An 18,586-nucleotide genomic window follows, 5' to 3' on the forward strand; every position below is an offset into this window, starting at 1 on the left:
GCACCATAATGAGATAAATCCAATATGCCATCAAGAGATTCACACTATAGGCCCTTGGTTTGGGGCAGATACCCTTTGTTGAGAAGCTTAGACAGTTCATCAAATAGCAACAGTGTAGAAGCAGGCTATTTGACCCATGGAGTCCACACCACCCCTCCGAAGAGCATCCTACCCAGACTCACCCCGTAACCCTGCAATATTCAAAGTCTAATCCACCTCGCCTGCACAATACTTGGACACTGTGGGCAATCGAGCACCCTTATGTTCAATTTCACATAAACAGCAAAGTGTCAATCTGAGCAAGAATCCAGGAGCAACACAGCAAGTGTCTTTCATCTGTTTATTGAGATTAACTGACATCACAAAAACAAGACGACGTTATCTTTCAGGGACACCGCAGTCCCGTCATTGGTCAATGCAAAATTACAAAGGGGTGGTTTCAGTTACTTGACAAGCCCCTTTACTTTTTAATTCATAGGAACATCAAGAAAGATTTCCAATTCATGACACTCACATACTCGAGGTTTTCTACAAATGTAAAGTAACAAGCATAAAAAGCAGAGAGATCCCCCGACACAAAAACAATTTGTTAGTCAGAGGTCTTGCTGATGAGTAGAATAAATAAAACTCAAGAGCTTTCATCCACGCAACTTCAGATCGTTCGAAGAGTCAGTGCAATCAAAGGAGATGGAATAAATTCCATTCTTGAACAACCAGAATTAAGCTGCACGTGGACGCGGGGGAAATATTTGGAATTGGAAGGATTGGGTGGGTTGCCCTATAGAGAGGGCAGGTTTGGGCATTATGGGCTGAATGGCATCCACCTGTGCTATAACATCCCTGGGACTCCATGAGAGAAATCAACTGCTCTGTGAAATCTTTGGTTACTAGAGGAAGCTTTGACTTTGCAGTTACATGAATTGGTCAGTGAAATTATAGAATTACTGATTAATAACTATTATTAATATTAATAACAATAATTATTAATTAGTCATTCAGAAAAGATAATGTCAGTGCAGGGTTCATTCCATGACTAGAATTGAAAAGGAAGTTATCCTAAAACCTGGAGACCCTTATTGAGAAGATACTTAAAATACTGTGGACAATTTTGATTGCTATGTTGGCAGAGACATCGGAGAAGGTGAAAGAAAGATTTAGAAGGTCATGATCATAATGCGGTCAGCCAGCTAGACCTCACAGAGTGAGTACCCCGAATGGGGCTGTTCAGCTGGTCCAATCAGGGAGGCCTGACTGTCATAAAAGATGAATGTCAGAGATACTGACTCTCTGTACGAGGCAGTACTATAGTCAAGGACTGTTCATGTGTAAATAAAGGGTGGCTTTGAGACAGGATACTGGTCTCTGTGGAGTCATTTCAGACAACACTGGCAATGGAGAGGCTGGGACTCTCTCTGGGAAGGGGAAAGAAGAGTAGCTACTTGATTGAAGTCATTAAAGTTTCAACCTGTGGGGAAATCCAAAACTAGGGAATCAGAAAATCCCCAAGGGTGGTGACGTTGTGTTACAGTTCACTCATGGAGTCTGAGTCTTTGTGGAAACATGCATGTTGTAGCTTGGAGCTACAGGTGGTGATGGGAGAGGTGCCAATGGTCTTCCCATCACGTGTTGATCAGGAATCTCTCCCACTCGTACCACCTACCAACTCTGCCAATTGACTCAACCAGCCCATGTTGGCATTTATGCTCCAATCGTAATGGGCAGTTTGTGGTGTGGTGATACTGTGACTAGACTAGCAATCAAAAACCTCAGGCTAATATTCTGAGGATGTCCGTTCAAATTCCATTGTAGCACAGATGATAAAATATGAATTATTTTAAAAATCTGGCTTCATGGCGACCACTTAAGTATTATTGTAAAAACCCATCTGGTTCACTAACATTCTTCAGGGAAGGAAAGGTACCATCTTTACCTGGAGTAAGTTGGAAAGATTTGTAATTTGAGACTCCAGTTGTTTGGCTGCAATACACACACAGACACAGGCATATTCAGGATATATAGTAGGACTCAAACTCAGTGTTTCCAGCTTTGAGGCAGGGATGGAGAATATTATTAGCTGGAGAGGGTTCAGAAGAGATTTATCAGGATGTTGCCAGGAATGCCAGGTTTTAAGTATAAAGAAAGGCTGGATAGTCTGGGACATTTTAACTGGAGTGTAAGAGGTTAAGAGGCACCCTTACAGAGGCTTATAAAATTAAGTTGGGTATAGACACAGTTAATAGTAGGTGTCTCTTCCTTAGGATGGGGAATTTCAAGACTATTGGATACATTTATAAGGTGAGAGGGGAGACATTTAAAAAAAGATGTGAGAGACAATTTTTTTTTACACAGAGGGTGCTTCACGTGTGAAATGAACTTCCTGGGGAAGTGGTGGATTTGGGTACAATTACAACATTTGAAATACACCTTTGGAGAAGTACAGGAATAGGAAAAGTTTGGAGAGATATAAAAATAGACTGGAATGGCCAGACCTTTTCCTCACCAGAGTGTAGGGAGGATTATAAAATCATAAGGGGCAAAAATAAGGTGAATGACAAGGGTCTTTTCCTTAGAGCGGGAGAGTTCAAGATGAGGGGGCATATTTTTAAAGTGAGAGCAGAAAGATTTAAAAAGGACACAAGGGGCAACTTGTTCATACAAGAGAGTGGTTCACATGTGGAATGAGCGGCCAGAGGAAGTGGTGGATGTGGGTACAGTTACAATGTTTAAAAGACATTTGGATAAGTACATGAATAGGAAAGGTTTGATGGGATATGGGTCAAGCGCAGGCTGGTAGGACTAGTTCAGTTTGGGAACATGGTTGGCATGGACTGGTCGGACTGAAGGGTCTGTTTCCTTGTGATATGACCCTATGACTATGAATTACGGATGGGCAATAAATGCTGGCCTAGCCAGTGATACCCACATCCGCTGAACAAATAAAATCAAATTGAGGTTCCTCCCACCTGTCCTTGTTTAAATCCAGGATTATTACCATCCCATTCCGTCCTGCGCCATCAGCTTTCCTAGTTTCCCCTGAAATACATTTACATCATTCACTTCAACCACTCTCTATGGAGATAAGTTCCACATTCCTATTTCTGTGCCTGGATAAGGAAGTTTCTCGTGAATTCCCTGTTGGATTTCTTGGTGACTGTCTTACATTGACAGCTGCTAGTGCTGCTCTTCACTCACGAAGCGGCAACACATTCTCTGTTTCCAATGTGACAGCTACCTGGTCATTTCCAACAAAACCCATGTTTCAACTCCCAAGTTTTAAATCCTTACGCAAATCAGAATTCAAATTCTCAAACTGCCGAGCTGGGACTTGAGCTCACGTTCTCTGGGTTACTGATACATCCCTTCAAGACAAGTGCCTGGCCAATCAGGAGTGAAATTGGGAAGCATTTGAAATTCTCAAAAGGTCAAGTGAAACCTTCAAGGCAACGAGTGAGTTTCCTTCAGTGAAGATGTCGAAGGGATATCGAGCAAAGGTGAAATAGATTTGAGTGATAGATCAGTCTGACAGAACAGGCTAGAGGGACTGAATGGCCCCCTCATGGCCCAAACAAGTCTCTTGCCTGCACGATGCTAAATCAGGCCATCTCCACAAAGTACTTGCTCCCAACCTTATTTCACAGTAGGTTTTAGACACTAGTAACTGTGGTAAAATAAAGGGTTACATGAATGGATCAGCAGAGATATTAATGGGATGATGGAAGCCACTGGTTCAGTGGGAAGAAACAGTGCTTGTTGTTTTCTCCATATGGCAGAGGAAGAGTAGGGTTTGATATTTCTTGTGTTATCTCAGCTGTTAATGCGTCCGCAGTTGGTAATCTGTAACACAAAATGCAGAATTTAAGGATAATCCTTTCTGAACAGTTTTCAGATGCCCTGAGACAAACAAAATTCAGTCTCTGCCAAATTCAGAGTTTGATGTTTACTTTTCTACCATCAGATATACAGAAAAAATATGTTTGTCACCCTCAGGCCCAGCGTTCCCAACTTTGTGAAAAGTAAGGGTGGGGGTGTGTTTCTCTGTGTTTATTGTCGACCTTCAGTCCCACTCCTTACTATATTGAGAGTGAGCTGGGACATGACCAAACAGGATGTCACAAGTTTGACATCTGTTCTGTGTTGCAATTGGTTAATCTCAGACTAATTGGAGTAGCGCTAAAATTTAACATGAGCCTCTCTCAGATTCTGCACCTTATTCGCAATAGCAAATTGAGAATGTTTGGGTAGGTTGGGCAGGTTGGCCCTGTACCTATTGGATTTTGGAAGAATTACTGAAAGGTATGAAATTCTGAGGGCAGGATGGATTCTAAAAGGACGTTTTCTTCCATAGGAGGGACTAGAAATGGGAATGTGGTTTAAATAATCCAGGGTTTCCCATTTCCCATTTGGAGACAAGGAGAATGTTTTTCTTTCAGAGCATCGAGAGTCTGTGGAAGTCTTTTCCACACACAGCAATGGAGGTGGGGGTCATTAAATGTTCTTAAGGTAGATGGAGATAGACTTTTGACTAAACAAGGGTCAACGGTCATTTAGGACAGGTAGGACTTGCACAGTAAAGGCCTGAATAAGATCCACTACTATTTTATTAAGTAGGGGAGGAAACTCAATGGGGCTGAATGAATTTGGACAAGTGAATCCAAATTGACCACAGGTGACTTTGAAGAGACCAAAATTCTAGCTGTCATGGACAAACCTCCAGCAATCCCTAGTGCCTTCTGTAAAAAAGCAGGGCTGGAGAAGAAAGATGGGAGGGACAGGTGTGCTGGTCAAGCTAAACATGACTTTCCTTCTGTCGGCCATGGCACTCTCATGTCAGAGTCAGGAATGTTCTGGGTTCACGTTCTAATCCAAGGCCCGAGCACAAAACCCAAGGCTGACCATCCAGTACCTCACAGAGTGAGTGCAGTACTGTGCAGGGTGATGTCAAAGTTCTCTCGGAATGTCTGTTGTTGTGCTAAAGCATCCACTTTGTCATCTTGAACTTTGGGCCATTGATAACGAAGAATGCCAATGTTTTTACCATCATAAAGGCTGATCAGGAATCTCTCCTGCCCTTACCACCAGGCAGTACCGGGTCTTGGTGAAGGATTTGCAGATTGAGACTCAACCTCTTTGTTTGCAGGGCAAGCACACCTACCTTGAACCCAGAGGTTCTGGCTCAGGGGCAGACGCTACCACTGCACTCTAATACCTCCATTCATCCTCATGTAAAATATTTATCCCTCTTTCAAAGTCACTAAAAACACGGTGGCTCAGTGGTTAGCACCGTTGTCTAACAGCACCAGGGACCTACGTTTGATCCGACCCTTGGGTAACTGTCTGTGGGGGTACCCTCCGGGTGCTCCAGTTTCCTCCCACAGTCCAAAGATGTGCAGGTTAGGGTGGATTGGACATGCTAAATTGCCCGTAGCGTTCAGTGATGCGTATGCTGGGTGGGTTATAGAGGGATAGGTCTGGGTGAGATGCTCTGAGGGTCAGTGTAGACTTGTTGGGCTAAAGGGCCTGTTTCCACACTGTAGGGATTCTTTGATCTATTCTAAAGTAAATTATGATGTGACTAAACAGGTCTAAATGGATACATTTGTGACAGCACTGTAACTTTAAGTGCTGTATTTTGTCCTGGTTTTTTTTTAAAAGAGAGGTTTTAAGGTAGAGGTGATGAGCAGTCTATCAGAGCCAATAGAGTAATCAGCTTGTGAGGCCTTGGGGTTTTTTTTAAACTTTGGAACAATAGAAGCAGCCTGAATGGGTGCGGTCAAGCTCCCATAGAACCAGGATTTTTAGTTTTAACTTTGAGCAGTTGCCGTTGCGAGTGTGGAAGAAGTGGAAGCTAGTTTTCTGTCTCTTCGTTACAGCCAAAAGCTGGGGGCTCTCTTTCCACTATAAGAGCTGCTTGTGAGATAATGTGCATTCTAAATTTTCCTTTTGCCAAGGGCATGCTTATGGGATGTTGCTACGTTAGTAACGATTACTGCATCTATTATTCTGTTAATTTTTCCAGTAGAGCTAAGTTATTCCAATTCCTTCTTTCTTTTGTTGTATTTTAACTATAATGGATGGATAAAGTGTGTTTTACTTTATATCTGGGTGCTTGACCAATCGAATTATATCTGGAATGCAATACTTCACACTTACCTTTAAAATAAGAAATTAGGGTCTGGACTATCTTCTGAATAGTTTGAGGGGGTTTGGTCTAGTCTATAACATATTGCACGTGTATTTGTTCTTCAATTAGAACAGAATAGTGAACATGCCTGGACACAGTAAACCAAAGGGTTTAAACTCATATCTCTCTTGCAGCAAGAAAGTACTGACCTCCACTTTGAGTGATATATCTGACCCATGGTAGAGCCTGGTAACCACTCTTCTCTATAATTTTCATGTACCGCACCTATGATGCAAACAAGGACAGACAAGAGTTAATTGTGTTACAGAGGTCTCCAACTGAAATCTTTCAGACGTGGAGGGGCCGGTGTCGGACTGGGGTGGACAAAGTCATCAGGCACACGACACCAGGTTATAGTACAAAAGGGTTATTTGAGATCACAAGCTTTCGGACTGCTGCCCCTTCTTCAGGTGAAGGGAATATTTTCTGGGAGGAGGTTTTCACCAGAAGATGGACAGTCAGGCGCTCCTGCACTCTGCTCAATTTTCTTTATTATCTCCGGTGTTATTTCAAAAGGTCCAGTCATTTTGGAAGAGTTACATCAGCATTCTGCTGTTCAAAGCTACCCACTGACAGACGCAGATAATGGGTGAAGCTGCAGGAAACTACAATTAGGAGAGAGATCAAGGCCGGTCAAGCCACAGAGATGAGATGATGGTAAACTTGGGATTCAAAAGTGAGTTAATGAAGAGGCGGAATGATTCACTAAGTACGGAGTGCAGGCTGTGGGAGCAGCACAGTGCCCAGTGGTTAGCACTGCTGAGTCACAGCGCCAAGGACCCAGGTTCGATTCCAAACTCAGACGAATGTCTGTTTGGAGTTTGTGCATTCTCCCTCGTGTCTGCATAGGTTTCCCCCCACAGTGCAAAGGTTTACAGGTTAGGTAGATTGGCCATGGGAAATTGTCCAGGGATGTGTAGGTTAGATGGGTTAGCTATGGGAATTACAGGTATAGGTGGGGGTGCGGGTCTTCAGAGAGTCAGTGTGGACTTGTTGCGCTGAATGGCCTGTTTCCATGCCAAAGGGATTCTGGAATTAAACCCTTTTAATGCTGATACTACAGGCTACAAATGGGCTACAGAGATTGGAGCTATTTCCACTGGCAGTCAAGTCTAGGGTTTGAAAAATTAAGTCAGTTTCACACAAAAAAAATTAGGAACTAACTCAACACGTCAAAGGTAGGAATTCAGAACTTGCTTCCACAATGACACACTGTGTGCAGGTTTGGTATCCTTATCTGAGGAAAGATAGGTGGTGGGAAACAGAGGTTCCCCAGGCTTGTTCCCAGGATGGTGGGACTGTCCTATGAAGAGGGATCAGGCAAACTGGGCCGGCGTTGTGTGGAGCTTCAAAGAATGAGAGGTGATCTCACTGAAACCTATTAAACGCTTGAAGAGGTAGATAGAGTGGATGCAGGCAAGATGTTTCTCTGGTGGGGGAGTCCAGAGCCAGAGTCGGGGGATGCCACTTAGGTCTGAGATAAGGAGAATTTGAACCAGAGGGCCATGAACTTTTCAAATTTTCTATTCCAGAGGGCTCTGGAAACTCACTCTTTGAGTTTGTGCAGGTAGACATGGATGGATTTCTGATTATCAGTAGTATGCAGAGTTATGGGCCGGTATTGCGGTAAGTAAACAGTTTTGAAGTGTTTGATCAGCCATGAGCGTATCGAATGTATGGAAAGGCTTGATGGGCTGAATGGCCTATTCCCATCATCCTCTGTTCCTATGTTGAGTCAGTTAGACATATGGTCAAAAGCATTTTGAGTACTACTGTCAAAAGAAACATGTTGCCAATGTCCATTGTCTTGCACTCATCTGGACAGAATTGTAAGAATACCAAATCTCCAAGAGGAGGGAACAACAATTTATACTGAGTGAGAAGATGACGCCAGTTGATTGGCAGGTGCACTCTGATTGGGAGAGGTGTCGCCAGGGGAACAGCTTTTGCTAAAAAAGCGAAATGGTGGCAGAAGAAGGTCGAGGAGCTGAGCGGCCTCCTCGGGCTCCTGCGCTGGACCAAAATGCCGAGGCACCCAGCCGGTTATGCTCGTTTTGACAGGGTTTGTTTTGATGTACTGTCACCTGTATTTGTTACAAATAGTGTTGCCACTCTCCGTTGCCACCTCGAAACACCGAAAAGAAAACCAAAACAGGGAGAGAATGCAAAGCCAGGAAAGTAAAACAAAGCTCATCTCTTAAGAGTTATCCCTCAGTGAACTCAGGTGGATTTGAAATGGTTTCGAGCTCAGCCACAGGCCTAGATCTGTGCTCCACCACCTCGAGTCCATGCGACTAAGCCAATGACACTGCTGTAGCCACACTTCACCACCGCTGAGGCAAAGAATGGCTGCTCTCGGCCGCCATCTTCCTTCCTCCACCATGACCAGACACGTTGCTGTTGCCAGTTTCCCCCCCCCCCCCACACTCCGCTCCCGTCCTGTGTTAGGCAAGCATTTTCTAACAATTCCCTCGCCAGACGTTCACACTGACCTGTACCCCCGAGACGGTGAAGTACGGGATTTCGAATTTCACTGAAATGGGTGGCTTCCCCTCGGAACTTTCACTCTCCACACTCGGAAGGCCAAAGTGAGCTCGCATCAGATATTCCTTCCCGCCCTGAAGGGAGATTTAAAAATGAAGACCGAAAGACCAGTTGATTATATCGGAGTAAGCAACCAGAAACTGCAGAACGCTTGGGCCCCATTATTTATTTCACGCTATCTACTCTAATCCGGTCCTTTCTCTTCATCCTCGATCACTGTTGCTGCAGCCTTCAAAGGAAGCAGACTGGTCAACTCCAGAGATGGTCCTCAACTTCCTCAGACTGATGTTACATGCAAAGTTACATACTGAAGATGAGGCTTTCAGAAACAACCACAAGAGGGCTCCTCGGTAAACAGGTTCAGGAAAAACCACACAGTCTCAGAGCTACCAACCCTCACAGCTGACCCACCAGGACAAGCAATGGGAGGCAATGACCCAGCGGCATTGTCATTAGACTGTTGATCCAGACAGCCAGGTCTGGGGACCCATAGAACTTAGAACATTACAGCGCAGTACAGGCCCTTTGGTCCTCGATGTTGTGTCGAACTGTGAAACCTAACTGAAGCCCATCTAACCTACACTATTCCATTATCATCTATATGTTTATCCAATGGCCATTTGAATGCCTTTTAAGTTGGTGAGTCTACTACTGTTGCAGGCAGGGCATTCCACGCCCTTACTATTCTCTGAGTAAAGAACCTACCTGTGACAACTGTCCTATATCTCTCACCCCTCAATGAGCAGACAGTGGAATTTGGATTTAATAAGAATCTGGAATTGAGAATCTTATGATGACCAGGAGTCCTTGTTAACAAAGTGTGGGGCTGGATGAACACAGCAGGCCAAACAGCATCTTAGGAGCACAAAAGCTGACGTTTTGGGCCTAGACCCTTTTGTCAGGAAAAACTCATCTGGAGGTCACTAATGCCCTTTAGGGAAGGAAACTGCCATCCTTACCTGGTCTGCCCTACACGTGACTCCAGACCCACAGTAATGAGGTTGACTTCTATGTGCCCTCTGGGCATTTAGGGATGGGCAATAAATGCTGCTTAGCCAGCGATGCCCCTGCCTCATGAATGAATTTAAAAAAAAAACCTCCTTCTGCACTTGAGGAGTGACACAAACAAAACTGCGTATTGGCCAGGAATGTCCTCTCTATGGAATAACGGGCACTGTTCAGGATTCAGGGCTTTGCATTACTAAATAAATCCAATTGCATTTGTATACCACCTTTCAAAATCCCAGGTCATTCCAAAATGCTTTATAGCCCAGTGGGAGACTTATCAGAGGGGTCGTCCCCATCGGGATGCAGGAGACACAGCAGACAATTTATACACAGCAAGATCCCACAACAGCAACGCGCTCGTGATCAGACTATCTATCTATTTCGGTGGTGCCAACGCAGGAGTAGATTTTGGCTCAGACACCGGTATCAATCTGCTCATTGTTCTTCAAGTGATTGCTGCAGGGATCTTTAAAATCCACCCCGGGCTGGTGGGTTGGGAGGCATCGTTTTCCTGTCACATTAGAGCGCTGGCATCTCTGACAGTGCCAGCCTGGAATGCGATTCCAGGCCACAGATCTCAAGCCGGGCTCGGGACCGCTGACCATCCGACTCAGCCCCAGAGGTGTGGGTGGCTCACCCAGGTTTTCCCTGAACGCAGAAAAAAAACTCCTACTCACAGGTAAGGATTTGATGGTCCACACCACAGTGTTATTTTCAGGAACCCACTTGGCACTACCCATGGCCGTCTTGAACTTAGGTGAATCAGCATCGCTGGGCACAGGGATGACGATCTCCACGTTATTGGCCACCGACTGTTTCTTGAATTGGCTCCTAGCCTGGAGGAAGACATCAGCACCTGTCTCGTCACCTAATCTCTTGCCTCGTTTCTGAAATGCAGACACTGCTCGCGGTGTGCAAGCCCACCCAGGGCCCCCTCTCATGCCCTCTCTTCACCGGGACAGAACATGTCAACTTGCGCCAAACAGGCAACACAACCCAGGCTATTTCTGACGCTGGGCACGCGTCCATTTCTTTTTTTGGGGGGGGGGGGGGTGTGTGGGTGGGTCGCTGGGCGAGCACGGAAAGGGGACAGACTTCCCTGCTGGAGATTCCATGGACGTACCATCACAGGGGACCGGTTAGCTCATTTGGAGAGACGGCTACAGCGTGGTACTGGATAACACCAGCAGCAGAGGTTTTAATACCCTCCATCTGCTGAGGTGGTTCTTGAAGTCTACACCCTCGCCCTGCCCCCTCAAGGACAAAAAACCATGACCATTGAACGACAAGGATCCTGAGCAGAATGAGCCAGTGGGTTCAAATTCTGACATAGCAGACAGTGAAATTTGAATTCAGTAGAAAATTAGCCTGATAGCAACCAGGTTGTAAAAACCCATCTGGTTTGCTAATTCTGAAAGTCTGCCATCCTCACCCGGTCTGGCCTACATGTGAGTCCAGACCCACAGCAATGTGGTTGATTCTGAACAACCTCTGGGCAAGTAGGGATGGGCAATAAAGGCTGGCACCCACATACCATGAGAATAAATTAAAACTTCCATTAAAAGTTAATTCGGAATCTCAATATGGGCCAGGATCCCTCAAGCCAACTCCACTGTTTCATAAGATCGTGGCTGATCTGAGGCTGTTTCAATCATCGCTCAGCATTCAGGAAGTGGAATTTGAGGCATTTCTTTTACCTTGATCAGATATTCCACTCGGCTGTGGGAAAACTTCTCGATCACGGATTCAATCCAAATCAGAGGTTTAACCTGAACAAAAAAAAAAGAATTCTTAAAATGAGTTTTCATTTCTTAAAACATTCCAATCAATGAACAAAGTCAATGTTTTACCGAGTATATTTTCTGAAAAAAAAACACTCAGAGGTTTTATGACGCACCACTGGTGCTGGGTGGGATTTGGACACAGGACTCCTTGCTCAGAGGCAGGACACTATCACTGCATGCTAGGCTGAGAAATGCAGGCTTGTATCTGTGACCCTCAGCCCCTGAAAATATTGGAATACGCTGGCTGCTTTGTTTCAGTTATTGTTCCAAATAAAATCCATTTCTTTTATTCATTCGTGGGATATAGGCATCACTTATTGCCCACCCTAAGTTATCCTTTGAGAAGATGTTGGCGAGCTGTTCTCTTGAACCACCACAGCCCCAATACTCTAAGTAGATCCACCACGCCCTCAGGGAGGGAATTTCAGGATTTTGACCCAACAACACTGAAGGAATGAGAATATAATTCCAAGTCAGGGTGTGAGCAGTGTGGAGGGGAACTTGCCAAGGGCGGTGTTCCCGTGTGTCTGCTGCCCTTATAATTCGAGCTGGTAGAGGGTGGACATTCAGAAGGTGCTGACAGTGTAGCTTGGGTAGGTTGTTGAAGCCAAAGCATTGAGCACGAGAGTCGGCAAGTCATGTTGTGGCCGTACAGGACATTGGTGCAGCCACTTTTGGAATACGGCATGCGATTCTGGTGTCCCTGCTATTGAAAAGATATTGTGAAGCCCGAAAGGGCGCAGAAACAATTTACAAGGATGTTGCCAGGGTTGGAGTGTTTGAGCTACAGTGAGAGGCTGGGGCTATTTTCCCTGGAGTCTGAGGCTGAGGGGTGACCTGACAGGGGTTTATAAAATCATGAGGGGCATGGATAGGGTGAATAGCCAGGGTAGGGGAGTACAAACCGGATGGCATAGGTTTAAGGTGAGAGGGGAAAGATTTAAAACGGACCTAAGGACAACATTTTCTTGCAGAGGGTGGTGCATGTATGGAATGAGTTGCCAGAGGAACTGGTGGAGGCTGGGACAATTACAACATTTAAAAGGCATCTGGAAGGGTATATGGATAGGAAGGGTTTAGAGGGATAATGGGCCCAATCCTGGCAAACAGGACGAGATTAATTCAGGATATCTAAGTCGGCATGGACAAGTTGGGCCTAAGGGTCTGCTGTACAAGTCCATGATTCTATAGCAAAACTCCTCCTGATGCATTGAGGGGGATGAGTGGCTGACTCCAGCAGTTCCTACAGTGAGGTGGAATGAGACTCCGAGGGAACTCAGTGAAAAGACAGGCACTCCACAGGAGCCCAAGTCTAACCTAATTCTAGGGCCCTACAAAATGGAGAACTGGATACACAACAAACGGCTAGTAATATCATTCTGGCACTGCCAACCCTCTGATCTGCTCTCGATCTCTCTCCGATTCTGACTGCCTCCCCACTGTCACTTTTGTCGACAGCCTTCTCCCTATAACCTTTCTACCATTCTACTCAAAAACACAAAGCAGATGTTGAAGAAAAGGATTGTTAAATCACTGAGGCCAAACATACTACAGAGTGTTCAATGTTTCCCAATTGGGATTATCACCATCAGGGCATGCAATAAATGCTGGACCTGACGCACACACCCCATGACCAAACAGGAGCAAACATCAAGAGAAAATAAAGAATTGTGGATTCTGAGAACCTGAAACAAAAACAGAAATTGCAGATTGAGAAAAGCAGAGTTAACGTTTATTCAGAAAGAACCCAGTTAATGTTTTTCTGAAGAAGAGTCACGACCCAAAACGTCAGCTTTCCTGCTCCCCTGATGCTGCCTGGCCTGCTGTGTTCCTCCAGCTCCACACTGTGTTCTCTCTGATGCTGCCTGGCCTGCTGTGTTCCTCCAGCTCCACACTGTGTTCTCTCTGATGCTGCCTGGCCTGCTGTGTTCCTCCAGCTCCACACTGTGTTATCTCTGATGCTCCCTGACCTGCTGTGTTCCTCCAGCTCCACACTGTGTTCTCTCTGATGCTGCCTGGCCTGCTGTGTTCCTCCAGCTCCACACTGTGTTATCTCTGATGCTGCCTGGCCTGCTGTGTTCCTCCAGCTCCACACTGTGTTATCCCTGATGCTGCCTGGCCTGCTGTGTTCCTCCAGCTCCACACTGTGTTATCTCTGATGCTCCCTGGCCTGCTGTGTTCCTCCAGCTCCACACTGTGTTCTCTCTGATGCTGCCTGGCCTGCTGTGTTCCTCCAGCTCCACACTGTGTTATCTCTGATGCTCCCTGGCCTGCTGTGTTCCTCCAGCTCCACACTGTGTTATCCCTGATGTTCCCTGGCCTGCTGTGTTCCTCCAGCTCCACACTGTGTTATCTCTGATGCTGCCTGGCCTGCTGTGTTCCTCCAGCTCCACACTGTATTCTCTCTGACTCAAACGTTGGCAGTTCTTACTAGCTCCAGGTAATGTTAACCCTGTTTCTCTTTCTGCCAGATCTGCTGAGCTGGTTTCCCCAAAAAACTTTGTCCTTGTTGCCAATTTCATGCATCTGCTGCTCCTTGATTTGTTTTTATTCCTCTTCTTCAGAAACGTGAACTCTGTTTCTCCCTCCACAGACGTGGCAGACCTGCTGAGCTTTGCCAGCGACTTGTTTTCTTTTTGAGGACGTACAGCCAGTGCAGGCCTCAGGAAAGTTCCAGAACGTTTCCAGTATCATCAGGGCATTTGTTTCCTTTTTATTCATTTATGGGATGTGGGTGTCCCTGATGAGGCCAGCATTTGTTGCCCATCCCTAATTGCCCTTGAGCTGAGTAGTTTGTTCATCACTTAGACCATTTCATTCAGCGTTAAAGTTGGGGGGGGGGGGGGGGGGGGCGATGGCTGAGAGGTATTATCAACAGCCTATGAATCCAGAGATTCAGTTCTCAGAGACTGTCATCTAAAATTACAAGGAGGTCTTGATTGATTAGATCAGCAGGCTGAGGAGCGGCAGATGGAGTTTAATTTGGATAAATGCAAGGTGTCGCATTTTGGCAAAAACAACCGAGGGCAGGACTTGTACAATTAAAAGTAGGGCCCTCGTTCGTGTTGTGGCCCAGAGAGATCTAGGGGTTCGGGTACACAAGTCTTTGAAACTTGATTCACAGGTAGACAGGGTGGTTAGGATGGCTTTTGGCATGCGCACCTTCATTGCTCAGACCTTTAAATATAGGAGTTGGGACGTCATGTTGCAGTGGTACAGGGCACTGGTGAGGCCTCTTCTGGAGTATTGTGCGCAGTTTTGGTTGCTGTTAAAGGAAGGAAACTATTAAGCATGAAAGGGTTTCAGAAGAGATTTGTTGCCTGGGATGGGCGGTTTGAATTATAAGGTGAGACTAGATGGGCTGGGGCTATTTCACTGCAGCGTAGGAGGTTGAGGGGTGACCTTATAGAGGTTTGTAAAATGATGAAGGGTACAGATAAGATGAATAGCATGGGTCTTTTCCCTAAGGTGGGCGAGTTGAAGACTAGGAGGCATATTTTTAGGGAGAGAAGTGAAAGATTTTAAAAAGACATGAGGGGATTTCTTTTTAAAACACAGAGAGGGGTTCGTCTGTGGAATGAACTGCCAGAGGAAGTGGTGGATGCTGGTAGAGTTACAACGTTTAAAAGACATTTGCATAAGCACATGAACAGGAAAGGTTTGGAGCGATATGGACCAATTGCAGGCAGGTGGGACTAGTTTAGTTTGGGAACATGGTCAGCATGGACTAGTTGGACTGAAGGGTCTGCTTCCTTGCTGTATGACTCTATGACTTTAAACATGAGGTTGAAGATGGATTCAATAAAAAATGTGGAATTAAGAGTTTACTGATGACCATGAAACCATTGTCAATTGTCATCAAAACCCATCTGGCTCATTGATGTCCTTCAGAGAAGGATATCTACCATCCTTACCCAGTCTGGTCTACATGTGACTCCACACCCACAACAATGCGGTTGACTCTCAATTCTCTGCGGATGGGCAATGAATACCGGCCTAGCCAATAAAAAATAAGATCCAAAAGCAACTAAGGCCCAACCACTGAGTCATACAGCACGGAAACAGACCCTTCGGTCCAACAGGTCCATGCCGACCACAATCCCAAACTAAACTAGTTCCACCTGCCCGCTTTTGGCTCATCTCCTTCTAATTTGTAATTCATGTACTTATCTAAATGTCTTTTACATGCTGTAACTGTACCCACACCCACCACTTTCTCTGGCAGTTCCTTCCACACACAAACCATTCCCCATGTAAAGACAGTTGCCCCCCCATGTCCTCTTTAAATCTTCCTCCTCTCACCTTAAAAACATGCTCGCCTAGTTTTGAACTCCTCCACCCTGGGGAAAAGATCTTTGCTATTCACCTCATCCATGCCCCTCATGATAACACAAACCTCAATAAGGTCACCCCTCAACTCCTGAGAAAAAAATTTTACCTCAAGCTTTCCATTCCCAGCGACATCCTGGTAATTTTTTTTCTGAATCCTCTCAGTTTAATAATATCCTTCTCTAACAGGGCAACCAGAACTGGACACAATACTCCAGAAGAGGCACACTGCTGCAGAAAGGCTGCCTACATCATCAGAGACCCATTGCACCGCAGTAATGCTCTCCTACAACCCCTTCTGTCAGGCAGAAGATGCAGAAGCTTGAACACAAGCACCAGCAGGTTCAGGAACACCTTCTTCCAGGCCGTCAAGAACTAATGAGTGGACTCTCTAGCCTCAAATAACGCTGATCTTGCTAACATTGAACTCGCCTAGCACTGGCCCTGTGCAATGTATCCAGTAAGCCTCTGTTTGAGTCTTTTTGATCTGTACATCCTTGATTTGCTTGTAAGCAAAGCTTTTCACTGTGCTTCGGGACACGTGACAATAAATCAATCAATGTGGATCAGACCAAGTAAAGACGGCAGATTTCTCTCCCTAAAGGACGTTAGTGAACCAGATGAATGTTAACAACAATCAACTGTGGTCAGTCCAGCTTTTAACCGAATTTAAGTTTGACCATCTGCCCTGGATGGATTTGATCCTACTTCCCGAGAACATTAGCCTGGGGCTTTGGGTTACTTATCTGGAGACAGTACCACCACATCACGCCTTTTTCACTCTTTGTAAAAGGTTGTCCTCCTCACTATCATCTATACTTCATAAGAAAACAGAGACACACAGTGGAAAACAACATGTAATTCAGACCATTCCTCACTCACGTGGATGTTCAGTCGATAAGACATCAGTTCGAAATCTCCGTCTGGGGGGATGAAAGATATTGTCCGGTCATTTTCAAAACGGGACAGTCTCACACATTGGTGGAACTTCACATCTTCCATCTCGACAGATTTACTCTTGCCTCCTAAACCCAACAAGAAAGGAGAAGCATTAGCAGAATCTGGATGCAGTCTGCAAGACCTATAAGTCTTTTCTGATTAAATTGTGATTTTAAAAAAAGGAGAGAGCACAGCAGAAAGAAAGGTAAGAGATGGATGGCTAAAGAGAGATAGAGATGACGAGAGAGATAGAAATTGAGAGAAAGAGATAGCGAAAGAGAGAGGGGGAGGTAGAGGGGGTGAGGGGTTAGAGAGAGTGAGAGAAAGAGAGAGAGATAAATAGAGACGGAGAGAGAGAGAGAGAAAAAGAAAGAAGGAGAGAGAGAGAGAGAGAGAGAGAGAGAGAGAGAGAGAGAGAGAGAGAAAGAAAGAAAGAAAGAAAGAAAGAAGGAGAGAGAGAAAGAAAGAAAGAAAGAAAGAAAGAAAAGAAAGAAAGAAAGGAGAGAAAGAAAGAAAGAAAGAAAGAAAGAAAGAAAGGAGAGAGAAAGAAAGAAAGAAAGAAAGAAAGAAAGAAAGAAAGAAAGGAGAGAGAAAGAAAGAAAGAAAGAAAGAAGGAGAGAGAGAAAGAAAGAAAGGAGAGAAAGAAAGAAAGAAAGGAGAGAGAGAAAGAAAGAAAGAAAGAAGGAGAGAGAGAAAGAAAGAAAGAAAGAAAAGAAAGAAAGGAGAGAAAGAAAGAAAGGAGAGAAAGAAAGAAAGGAGAGAAAGAAAGAAAGGAGAGAAAGAAAGAAAGAAGAGAAAGAAAGAAAGAAAGGAGAGAGAAAGAAAGAAAGAAAGAAAGAAGGAGAGAGAGAAAGAAAGAAAGAAAGAAAGGTGAGAAAGAAAGAAAGAAAGGAGAGAGAGAAAGAAAGAAAGAAAGAAAGAAGGAGAGAGAGAAAGAAAGAAAGAAAGAAAAGAAAGAAAGGAGAGAAAGAAAGAAAGGAGAGAAAGAAAGAAAGAAGAGAAAGAAAGAAAGAAGAGAAAGAAAGAAAGAAAGAAAGAAAGAAAGAAAGGAGAGAAAGAAAGAAAGAAAGAAAGAAAGAAAGAGAGAAAGAAAGAAAGAAAGAAAAGGAGAGAAAGAAAGAAAGAAAGAAAAGAAAGAAAGAAAGGAGAGAAAGAAAAAGAAAGGAGAGAGAAAGAAAGAAAGAAAGGAGAGAGAAAGAAAGAAAGAAAGAAAGAAAGAAAGAAAGAAAAGGAGAGAGAGAGAAAGAAAGAAAGAAAGGAGAGAGAGAGAAAGAAAGAAAGAAAGAAAGAAAGAAAGAAAGAAAGGAAGGAGAGAGAGAAAGAAAGAAAGAAAGGAGAGAGAGAAAGAAAGAAAGAAAGAAAGAAAGAAAGAAAGAAAGGAAGGAGAGAGAGAGAAAGAAAGAAAGAAAGAAAGAGAGAAAGAAAGAAAGAAAGAAAAGGAGAGAAAGAAAGAAAGAAAGAAAGAAAGAAAGAAAGAAAGAAAGAAAGAAAGAAAGAAAGAAAGGAGAGAAAGAAAAAGAAAGGAGAGAGAAAGAAAGAAAGAAAGGAGAGAGAAGGAGAGAGAAAGAAAGAAAGAAAAGGAGAGAGAGAGAAAGAAAGAAAGAAAGAAAGAAAGAAAGAAAGGAGAGAAAGAAAGAAAGAAAGGAGAGAGAGAGAAAGAAAGAAAGAAAGAAAGAAAGAAAGAAAGAAAGAAAGAAAGAAAGGAAGGAGAGAGAGAAAGAAAGAAAGAAAGAAAGGAGAGAGAGAAAGAAAGAAAGAAAGAAAGAAAGAAAGGAAGGAGAGAGAGAAAGAAAGAAAGAAA

General features: G+C 44.5%; 1 protein-coding gene across 3 annotated transcripts in view; it reads right to left on the reverse strand.

Moving 5' to 3' along the window:
* Nucleotides 1–326: 326 nt before the first annotated feature.
* The window catches only part of LOC125447358 (AP-1 complex subunit mu-1-like), a 38,797-nt gene continuing 20,537 nt past the window's right edge, over nucleotides 327–18,586 (reverse strand). For all 3 annotated transcript variants that reach the window (XM_048521672.2, XM_048521670.2, XM_048521671.2), the window contains exons 7-12: nucleotides 16,729–16,871; nucleotides 11,431–11,502; nucleotides 10,411–10,569; nucleotides 8,674–8,799; nucleotides 6,331–6,406; nucleotides 327–3,834 (exon numbers count right to left, since the gene is read on the reverse strand). In XM_048521672.2, coding sequence (XP_048377629.1) covers nucleotides 3,812–3,834; nucleotides 6,331–6,406; nucleotides 8,674–8,799; nucleotides 10,411–10,569; nucleotides 11,431–11,502; nucleotides 16,729–16,871 — 599 coding nt within the window. In that variant the 3' untranslated portion in view covers nucleotides 327–3,811. The remainder of the gene's footprint in view (nucleotides 3,835–6,330; nucleotides 6,407–8,673; nucleotides 8,800–10,410; nucleotides 10,570–11,430; nucleotides 11,503–16,728; nucleotides 16,872–18,586) is intronic.

This window comes from Stegostoma tigrinum, chromosome 35 (genome assembly GCF_030684315.1).
Source record: "Stegostoma tigrinum isolate sSteTig4 chromosome 35, sSteTig4.hap1, whole genome shotgun sequence".
NCBI classification, from domain to species: Eukaryota; Metazoa; Chordata; class Chondrichthyes; order Orectolobiformes; family Stegostomatidae; genus Stegostoma; species Stegostoma tigrinum.